Source organism: Fulmarus glacialis, unplaced genomic scaffold, assembly GCF_000690835.1.
Source record: "Fulmarus glacialis isolate BGI_N327 unplaced genomic scaffold, ASM69083v1 scaffold10309, whole genome shotgun sequence".
In the NCBI taxonomy this organism is placed as follows: domain Eukaryota; kingdom Metazoa; phylum Chordata; class Aves; order Procellariiformes; family Procellariidae; genus Fulmarus; species Fulmarus glacialis.
Genome location: NW_009231392.1, coordinates 5,916 through 16,672, shown reverse-complemented (window position 1 = coordinate 16,672; position 10,757 = coordinate 5,916). Strand labels below are relative to the sequence as shown.

At 48.3% G+C, this 10,757-nt stretch overlaps 1 protein-coding gene across 2 annotated transcripts in view; it reads left to right on the top strand.

Moving 5' to 3' along the window:
* The window catches only part of TP63 (tumor protein p63), a 69,944-nt gene extending 59,493 nt beyond the window's left edge, over positions 1–10,451 (top strand). For both annotated transcript variants that reach the window (XM_009584555.1, XM_009584556.1), the window contains exons 9-12: positions 6,210–6,367; positions 7,363–7,507; positions 8,381–8,474; positions 9,737–10,451. In XM_009584555.1, coding sequence (XP_009582850.1) covers positions 6,210–6,367; positions 7,363–7,507; positions 8,381–8,474; positions 9,737–10,033 — 694 coding nt within the window. In that variant the 3' untranslated portion in view covers positions 10,034–10,451. The remainder of the gene's footprint in view (positions 1–6,209; positions 6,368–7,362; positions 7,508–8,380; positions 8,475–9,736) is intronic.
* Positions 10,452–10,757: the final 306 nt, after the last annotated feature.

Sequence of the window (10,757 nt, the reverse complement as noted above, 5' to 3'; positions counted from 1 at the left end):
GAAAGAGTGGGTGATTTTGACTTGCACAAGCACTGCTGGCATTAATCCAGCTTTGCTGAACTTAGAAAGGTCCCTCCTGACTTTGTGGGCTCAATCCAAGTGGTGGGCTGAGCTGCACAAGGTGAGCTTGGAGTCTTTCTGCATAATGACATCCATGTGTGCCCAGCGTCCCTGTCCCTTTGCAGCTGCGGGTGTAAAGGGTAGAGTGTCCAAAACTGCTCATTGCCCTAGTTGTGAAAAGCGGTCAGAGCTTGCCCCTTTCCTTGCAGATGTTCAGCAGTTATTAGATGTTGCTTTAGAGTATTCATCAACCCTACTATGTTTTACCCCATCACTACAAACCTCACAGATCAAAGGAAAGTGGTGCCAGCATATTTTGCAGCTGACTCAGCCAAGTGGCCTCAGACCATGCCCACCTTGTCCATTAATCCTGCAACCAGCGGCTTTTGCTTATTGTGTCCATGAAGTGCATCTTGGCTTAGCAATTCCTGCACAAAAGACCATTTCTCAGCAAGGACTTGTAAATCTTCGCACTGCTTGTATCAAACTCTACCTCTGAAGGCCATTTGTATGGGGCTTGACAAGGTGGATTTGAACCCTTTGGAAACTTCATCTCGAAGTGTCAAGCCCAGACCAACACAAAGGAGGAACGATCAACAGGCAAGTAGCACGCTGTGGAATTAACCTGGCATTGCTGAGTGTGGCACTAGGTGTGGCTACTGGTGATGAGGGAGGAGCTGGTTGAGGGTGGGCATGATGTGTGCTGTGGCTCTCCCCACCGAGAGGTGCTCAAACATCCTTGCGTGAAGAACAGCCCTTGATGCTGGTGGAGGAGTATCCTTCAACCCACACTCTCAGGCAGCGGCATCTCTCCTGAGGAACCCTCTAATGTTGACGGCTGCATGAAATAGAAATATGAAGAAGTTACTGAAGGTACACCAGGAAGGCTGCTCCCTGTGGGCTGGTGTCTGCCCAGATCAGCGGTGGTTGCAAATGCCCCCTGAGAAACACAGGGCGCTGAATCAATACTGATGGGGACCTGCGTGCCTACAGTGCAGTCCATGCTGGATTTATTTGGGGCAGGTGCGTACCCAGCTCTGACACGCTTGTGGTTAGGCGCAGCCTGAAGAGAAGGTGTCTCCCAAATGCAGAGCGGGCCTCCTGGCCACCCACCAAGGAAAAAAGCCTGATGCAGTGGGAGAAGACTCTTATCTCTGAACATCACATCATCTGCTCCCAGGCAGCAGAGCTGTGCTCTGAGCAGGTGATGACTCATACTAACATCTCGATTGAGAGCCATATCCCATCTCTGGATATCTCCTTCGTTGTCTTAGCAGGATGTTGTACCATAGCACTGTGGGGGAGGGCTGATGGACAAGAGCCCCAAAAATTGTGATTAAGTATAAATTATAACTAATTAAATACTAGCAGTGACTATGCTGTGCAGTTGCAGATCTACCATCGCTCCTCGTGTAAAGCTAACCAAATCAAGTGCCTCTTTGATTTGCCTGGAAACTCCTGGAAGTAGTTTGAGATCACAAAGCAGATAACTATTGCTCTGTGCCTTTTTATTTGGGAGAAGAAAGGCAATATTATTCCTTTCCCTGAGAGAAGTGGGAATCTGAACTGCAAATGCAGCCCAGAGGCAGGATTATGCTTGGCACTGTCAGTCTGTCCTTCCAATGAAGATTTATTCCTGGATCTTGGCCTTGTCTGCTTGTGGATGGCAATACAGAAATACTGCAACAGGGACACACTAATCCTATCTAGAGGTCTGCTCCAAGGCCTGTCCATTAGCAAGTTTGAGGAGGCAGCCCCCCAGAAGATAAAAGGCATCCACAGCCTGCACCGGGAGATTCCAGCTCATGCTCCAGTTCATCATCTGGTCTGACCTCTAGGAAATCTCTTGTACCATGATGGGCAGTACTTCCACTAAACAGGAATGTAAATTATTTGGATCCCACTGTCCTCTGGAAAGGTTTTCTGATTTGTCCTCCTTACCTATAAGAGGATAATGATTGTGAAACTGGTCTTAATGGTGACTTGATTTTTGCTCTCCAGCTACTAGGTGGTTACCTTAGAAGGTGCTTTTTTTCTTTTTTTTTTTAAACAAATAACCTGGAGCTGGAAGCAATTGGAGTTGCTTCATAGTCTGTCCTCTGCAGATAAAAGAAGAAAACTTTTTCCCAGCTGTCTTTTGCTGGGATTGCTTCTTTGTCATCTCTGGGGCTTCAGAAAAGTAAGCCTTTTCCTTTCAAGGAACAACCAAGTAGACTAATTGGGTCTTATCAGTCAGTCAGGTCATATCAGTCTATGTCAACTAGTTGATGTATATCCACTCCCTGTATTACAGCTCCATTCCTGGAAAGTAGATTGCATCCACTGCCTGCCTTGGGAAATTCCCATACCTGAAATCTGAGGGGAGTCATCATCGCCACCCTTGTCCCTGTGCTGTAGTTGCTGTCTGCCTAGTGACCATCGGGGCTCCTCCTTTCCATGCTCCCAGTTAGTTACCAAGCCTACAAACCACTTGTGTGGTTGAAAAGATGCACTATTGCTGGCTTTAGAATAGCAGCTGTTCGAGATGTGGAGAGCAAAGGCATCTCTCTGCTTTTTAGTGTTCTGCTTCATGGGCCTTCAAAGTGGATGAGTGCAACTGAGCATCATCTGTGTCACTTGTGTGCCATTACTAGACTACATCAGTGACATCCCGGTGTTATGCAGCCCAGTGGGCAACCTTACTTGAAAAAATGTTGCCAATGGGCACGTTGACCATGTGTGAACTTGGGACGTAATCATTGCTGCACTTGCTGTGGCTACTGTAAGGAAAGACAGGCCCAGAACTGGACAGCTTTGATTCCAGTTGTGTCTCTCTGCGTTGTGACTAGCTCGAGGTCTTCAGGGATAGAAAACGGTAGGCACAGGGGCTTGGGTGAAGTCTTAAACTCTCTGAGCCTGAGCTGCCCTATTCTTGCACTTAATGAACCTTTGATGTCATTTGCATTAAGGCTGCTTACATGACGGTGTGATCATCTAATGTGAATGAGGACTCTAGGACTTTTCTACTGAATCAGGTAATTGGTCTATCCAAGCAGTTTCCTACCTCTGGTGAAGGGCTGACATCCAGTGAGCTGGGAAAGTGCAGAATTATACAAGGTAACCTGTGAACTGAACTGTGCTTCATATGTGGGAGAAGGAAGTTCCTTCCTGACCTCTTGAGATGATCAGTATATGCCTTGAAGCATGAGAGGCGATTGCCCTCGTATGAGCTTGCATAACTACAAATCTTATTGGCTAAATAATTACATAGCCTCTTGAAGAGAGAAAAATCAGTTGCAGAATGTGACTCAGTGCCTTTTGTATCAGACTGTTCCAAGAAGTTTAATAGTCCCTTAATTGAAGTCCTTATACCTTGATATTAAAATGCATTTCACTGGCATTGATATCAAAGAAATGTTAATGCTCCTACTTCTAATCTTTCTTGAGACATAGTAAGTATAATTTTAATGAAAATCACTGTGCATGACATTCTTATAATACCTTTTTAAAAAAAAAAATTGAGAAAAAAGCAATATATTTTAAATGAATCCACAAACACCATGTAGTCTGTGTGTTTAATATCAAAAACATTTTCTTGTGTTTCTGAGGCTGTTGCTATATTGATGTGTGACATTAATTTTCAATAAAATTTTGCATCTTGGTTTATCTTGGGACTTTTCTTTGGCTAGATGGCTTTCTGCAGACCTTTTACACATCTGCTCACGTGATGGGATAGTTTAGTTGAAACGAGTACGGGTCGGAAGAAAAATGCTTTTGTTTCCTGTTTTATTAACTTGAGCTTGATTGTCTTAATCTTGATTCTTATGACTATGAATGAGATAAGAATGGAGTCCTTAAGCTATATGTTAAAGTATGCATTTGTTTTATATAGTGTAAGGTGCTTTGGGTTGGCTTGTGTTTGCTTGCTGCCTTTTTTCTTTTTCTTTTTTTTAATCCCCAAAATATTTTGTAGTCTCCTAACTAGCTTTGCTGAGATCACTGGTGGTGGTGGAGAGGGCAAAGTTAGGCCCACCACTGATCTCCTTGGAGAATCTTGTTTCGTAGCAACAGGCATCCTTTGGGGGGGTCGGGGGTGGGGAAGCGTTTCTAGTCATGAGCTCTCTGAATAAAATCTATCCTGAGCTTAAACAATGCAACTAAATCTTTTTGGGAAGTCTTTGTTGATTTGATTTGGAATTTCACTGTGAACATGGCGACCTCCTCACTTGCATGTCATGCAGATTTTGCCCTACAAGACTACTCAGGTGTGTGTTAATGTCAGCTGAAGCTCAGTTAGGATAGGTGCCTGAACCTATCCTTACAAAGTAGAAATACTCATTTTGGTCCTAAATCCAGAAGCCTCTTAGGTTAAGGGTGGTGTCAACCTGACTTGAATTTCATGGCTGGCCTCAACTTTTATAATTGGTGAATTGAAACCTCAGATCTGAATCATTCCCTTCACCCTGAAAAGTTGGGTCTGAACTTCATGGCTCTGTTTCACTTCCCCTTGGGAGTTGCTGCCGTCATTAATATTAATTTGTGAAGCTTCTTGTGCTTTCCACTTCCTTGACTCTATGAAGTTTGCTGGATCTCGTCCTGCATCTTCACTGCCAAAGGACAGTTCACACCCTTCTGTACCTCCTGTAATTGTGTAATTAGGTAACATTTCTTCAGGGCCTTAGATACTCTAGCCTGTTAGCATAGATGTTTTCTCCACCCAACACTGCAAGTCTTAAAAGTGCAGGAAGCTGGAGACAATGTAATTGTATGAAACTTGACCTTGAGTACTGAAGGTTTTAATAAATTATCTAGGAATAAGCCTTTTCTTTCCTTTACACTTCGCTTATTTGAAGTAATAACTATTCTCTTTGCATAGAAGGAAAGCCAGTTCCCAGGAATTGGTGTAACCAGTTATACCCAGACGAACAAGTTTCCCAATGGGAAATAAGACGGGAATGTACCCTTGCACATTCACCGCGGGGTCACCATGATACGGCCGAATGCGTGCCGGGCTCCGCGGCGAGCTGGGTGACCTCTGCTCTGTTGGGCAAGCACAGCTTGAGAGGGTATGGCATGTTTGGGAAGCATGCCCGCTTCCTCAGCACCTTTGACCAGTCTTGCAAATGCCCCTGGTGTCGGAGAAAGAAAAACCCGCTCTCTTGTGGCATGGCAATGCTCTGCCAATTGTGCTGTTGGGCCCGATTTAATGATCGCTTTCTGCATATCCCAAATAAGACCCCACTCCACATGGGATGCCGCAGCCGTAACTCGATCTGGGAACTGGGTTGCCGTTCAGAAGCGGTCCGGTCTTCTTGCTCCGGATCGCTTACGAGGTAGGATTGCAGCTGGGACCCTTGGGGAGGGGGAGCTTGCCAGCAAGCCTCTCTGGCCTGGTTCGTGGATATGCTGGTTGGAGTTTGGGGCTGTCTGGACTTGGGGGAGGCTCGTGCTGTTGTTGAGTGGTAATAAGAATCTGATAGTCTTTGCAGGCAGCCTGCGGGGTTTGGATACCGAGTTCTTCTTAACACCAGCAAAAGCGGCATGTCGGCATCCCAGGCAGCTCTGACCATCTCAGTAGTGGTCCCTAAGGTGTATGGAGTCTGTCTTGAGCCGAGAGCCTCTGGCTGTTATATATACATCTGATAACAACCTGATTATACGAATAACTAGGAATTTTGGAGAAACCAAGGTGATAAGTGTGACCTGATCTGAAAATTGTATCTGCAGTCAGGTCTTAGTTTAGGGGTAGTTAGGATGGTTTGAGATAGCTTCCTCAGCTCTTGCTCTTACGAAAAAGCCTTTGACCACAAGGAGAGCTTAACTTAAAAATACTATTTTCGAGTTTTGGCAGCTGTTTGCTGGCTTTGTGTATATTCTCTTCAACTGAAAAACTGACATAGAAACTTTTCCCTAAATAAAATGAACTGAAAGTGAAGCTTCCCTTTGTCAGTATTTCACCTTTCATTTTTTAAATGCCCAGAATATCTGGGAAACTTCTTATTTCCTGTTGATTCTCTGTCCAGTGATCTTTATCTGTGATGGTCCCATGGTGCAGTGATTTCACCAGCAGTAGCTCACCACTGCCACAAACAAAAAACGTAGCCCCTTGGATGCGCGCTCTTAACAATCAACTGCTGTGATTCCTGTCCTAACTTCTCCTTGGTTTGCAGGACCTCCATGCAGTCACAATCATCCTATGGCTCCAACTCTCCACCGCTCAGCAAAATGAACAGCATGAACAAGCTGCCCTCGGTCAGCCAACTAATTAACCCCCAGCAGCGCAATGCCCTGACCCCAACCACCATCCCTGACGGCATGGGAACCAACAGTAAGAAACCCTCGCTCCTTCTGCTCCTGCTCTGTGTGCACACCCCACTAATCTAGGGAAGCAGACTTGGCATCTCCAGTTGGCTAGTGTTAGTCCGGGGAGCCTGGAGTCATTCGTGGTAGCAGGGCTGGGAACCTGCAGAGCCAAATATTGCTCGCTGCTGTGCCGTGGGGCGAGTCACCTGCTTTCTCCAAGCTTCAGCACCCTGCTCTGAGCCTCACAGGGGTGAACAGAGCTACTTCTTGCTGCAGATCTGGCTGGCTGCACTGTCATCTGTCTTTCAAGACTTCTTGTTTCTTCCTTTCCCAGCAGCGGAGATGCAAACGTTGGCAAACTTTTTCCCCTCGGTTCAATTAAGACACTTCTTAGTTTCAAAGGAAATATCTGCATCTCGCAGCTCTGTAACCTGCTTCCTCCTGGCTGCTGAAGAGTGCCCAGCAGCCCTGTAAATCCAGGATGACAGACATGGTTCTGGGGGCTGAGTTTTGTTGGGGTTTTTTTTCGGTTGTGCTTTTTTTTTTTTTTTTTTTTTTTTAATTTCAAAAGTGCTGGGCTCTTGCCCACACCTGCTGCTGATCCCCTTCGGGTGCTCTCGGTGTCTCTGAAAACAAAGCTGTTTGGCTTCTGTATTGGGTTACTCCGCTGGCTCTGTCCTGCTCCTCTCCTGCAGCAGGGAAAGCCGAGACGCCTGCGGCTTGTTTTTTCTTAGGTTTCTACCGAGCCTGTTTGTAAGGGAAGGTGACGCCGCGGCGGCGGCGCTGCCGACAGTTGCTCTGGTGAGGGGAGAGCTCCTGAAGGACTGTCTGTCATCTGGTCCTTGTGCGGCCACTGTGGCCTTGCCTGAAATTCCCTGTGAGCTCGCTCCGTGTGGGGCTTTGCAGGGGATTTAAGACTGCTTCGGCTGCGGGTGCTGTCCCTTGGCGCCATGCTGGGGGTGAAGCGGGGGTCTGGGGACGCCTGGGTAACAATGCGCTCCTCCTTCTTCTCTCCTCCAGTTCCCATGATGGGCACCCACATGGCCATGACCGGCGACATGAATGGCCTCAGCCCCACGCAGGCGCTTCCTCCTCCCCTCTCCATGCCTTCAACGTCCCACTGCACCCCCCCTCCTCCGTACCCCACAGACTGCAGCATCGTCAGGTGAGCGGGAGCAGGCTGCCCGGCGCACGTTTCCCACCCGCAGGGAGCGGAGGCCTCATGTCCGGAGCCTGAAGGGTCCTGCTGGGTCCCTCGCCCCGTTCTCCTGGAGCACTGGATCCCAGTGGGTCTTGGCAGTCCCTGGGCTGGCATCCATCTGGGCACGGAGCCTCAAACCCCCATCTCTGAGCAGCTGAGAGAAACAGGGACATTAGGACTGCAAGAAAGCCGAGGGATGCAGCATCTATTGGACTGGTAGAGCTGAGGGCGCCAGGCAGTCTTGCAAACATTTCTTTTTTCTTTTTCCTTTTTGTTTTTTCTTTTTTTCCCCTTTGGCCACTTGACAAGCCATGGCTGGGGTCCGAAGCCCCTCTGCCCTCCATGAGGTTGAACAGGTTGAAAGATGCTGCCCGTAAAGGAGGAATCCTTTACGATTAGGGAGGAATGTGCTGATTTGAAGTACTTTGTGTGCACGATGTGTCTAAGCCCCAGACCCACCGCCTTGCTGAAGCCCTCTATCTGTGCAGCAGTCTGCGGTGGGCTCAGCCACCTTCTGGGTGAAGTGACCTGGCAAGAGGGTCCGCGTGAGCCTTCCTGCCCCAAGATCCAGGCTGTGTAGCACCGGCCCTTGACTAAGGCAAGGTGCTGCCATGAGGGTTGTCTGCTAGGAGCTAAGCTGAAGGACTCCCTCATTCGTTTGATGTGGCAGCGATGTGGCTTGCTGGCCTGGGATGTCTTGGAAAAGGTCAAGCCAAGGGTGAAAGCTTTGTTTCCTGTTGCTGCAGGTTGGCTGAGTGTTTGGTTTTTCTGTGGTTTGGGCTGTTGCAGCCAGGGTGATCCTTTTTTCTCTCTCCTTCCTTCCTTCCTCCTCTGCAGCTTCTTAGCGAGGTTGGGCTGCTCATCCTGTGTGGATTATTTCACGACCCAGGGGCTGACCACCATCTATCAGATTGAGCATTACTCCATGGATGTAAGTAACTCCTCACCATTTCCTTTGTTTGCACTCTTGGCCCTGCTGTAGGAACGGGTCAGAAATCCAGACTCAGTATATTTTTATTTTTATATGATTAGTTTGATTTAAGGCTGTTGCACATAGAGAAGACTTATTGTGAGGTGAAGAGAGGCCGGACTCAGGGCCAGCATTGTAACTGCCTTGCCTGGCACGGAGAAAGAGTGTCTCCCCCTCCCCAACATTGTGCATTATAGCCCCCGAAGTGGCCCCAGCCCACATACCTGTTAATTCTGCAAGGCTTGGTTTCAGTTTACACTGCTCTGAAACACCTCAGTCGCCTGCAGACAAGTAGGCTGTCCAGAAGTGGTCTGCGTTTTTCCCTCCCTGCTTCTGTTTTCTGGCCTTACCTTAACGATCTTCCCTTGCCACTGGCATCTCAGCCCAGCTGGTTTTTTTGTCTTGCATGGCTTTTGCTGCAGGGTTGCTGCTTCCTCTCCTGTGCCATTGCTCTCCTCGGAGCTGGCTGTCCCCTTTTTTTGCCCTGAGACTTTGCAAGGCTGTGGTGCTCTTTGCTTCCTAGCGTGGGCTGCCTTCCTTCTGCTGCTGCTCTAATTAGAAAAGCTGACCCAAATTAACAAAGCTGGTTGCTAATTTTTTCAGAAGCTGATGTCACATTTCCCAGAGTTTAGGTAATGCTACCCTCAGGTACTGCACCAGAGATGATGGGGGCCTCAAAGTCCAAGTTTTCTAAGGTTATATGTCTGTTCTTAAATTTTGGTTGTGTTCAAGTAATTACGGCAGTTCCTATAGAGTCAGACCCAGAGCTTCAAGTACTGGAGCTCAGACTTGGATTCTAAGTTACTTTTGCAAGCTTTGAAATAAACACAGAAGTTTTCAAAGCCGTTGAATTTCTGCAGCCCAGCATCCCCCACCACAGACAACTACTAGATCTCCCTGAAGTTGTCTTGGAGGCCTTGCAGTCCAGTTACACATCTAGCTTTAGGTCACCATATCCTATGCATGAATGTGTGTTTTGTGTAACTTCAGAACAGACCTTGTGTCATTAGTCCTTGCTGACTCATGGCTACACATGCTTGTTCAGAAGTGAACCACCATTTTCAGGATTAGTGGTTCATGTTCTACAGTGCGTGAGGGCCACCTGGATTTTAGCAGCTTTGTTGGTTAATAGGCATTTGCAAAGTGGCCCATAGGCTGCTCCTACTCCCGGAGCCCAGCTTGCCTAGGGATTGCCCTGTTAAGCCCCCTACCTTGCCTTGCAGGATCTGGTGAGCCTCAAGATCCCAGAGCAGTTCCGCCATGCCATCTGGAAGGGCATCCTGGACCACCGGCAGCTCCATGACTTCTCCTCCCCTCCCCACCTCCTGCGCACCCCCAGCGGCGCCTCCACCGTCAGCGTGGGCTCCAGCGAAACCCGGGGGGAGCGGGTCATCGACGCGGTCCGCTTCACGCTCCGGCAGACCATTTCCTTCCCGCCCCGTGACGAGTGGAATGACTTCAACTTCGACATGGATGCCCGGCGCAACAAACAGCAACGCATCAAGGAGGAAGGGGAGTGAGTTCCGCGGACCCTGCTCCACCCCGCCTCGGCCACAAACTGCTCAGCCCTTCATTTGTCTTCCTTCTGCTTGGTACTGCACCCCTGGACAAAGGGCAGAGGGAGCCTTCTTGCTCACTCATGCTAGTTATGCTCTTGATGCTGTCTAGGTCATACTCCTGGACCGCGACCTCCACCCCAGCTCTTGCAAGGGGAAGAGCTGAGCGAAGGGGGAAGGCGGGTGGTATTTCCTTGAAAGCCGTTGACCTTCTTGAGAAGGCATTGTTCTTGTTTCATGTTTTCCTTTGGGGAGAGGGCTTCTTTTCTTGACTTTTGAATCCTCACACATCTTGTGGGTGTCCTGACCTGCAAACTTGTCTCTCTCATCCAGCAATCCCGCTTTGAAAAGCAGGAAGGTTAAAACAAATTTTAAAAAAGCCAAAAAAACCCCACCCCAAACCCAAATGCAAAAAACCCAAAGCCACCAAACCCTAAACTGGCAGTTCATCCAAAAAATAAATGGGAATCGGTCTGCTGAATGTCGCACTTAAACAGCCTCTTCCCACGGAGCTGAGTGCTCTGTTCATGTGTAATATTCTCCAGCGGAGACAGCACATGCACTTTGCTGGGCAGGCCAGCGCTTGCGGCCACCTGCAACCCACTTTTTCCTTTTCCCTCGCCTTCTCTGGGAAAAACCAAACCTGCTGTCTCTTCTTGTTTTGAATTTACATTCATGTGTATGTCCT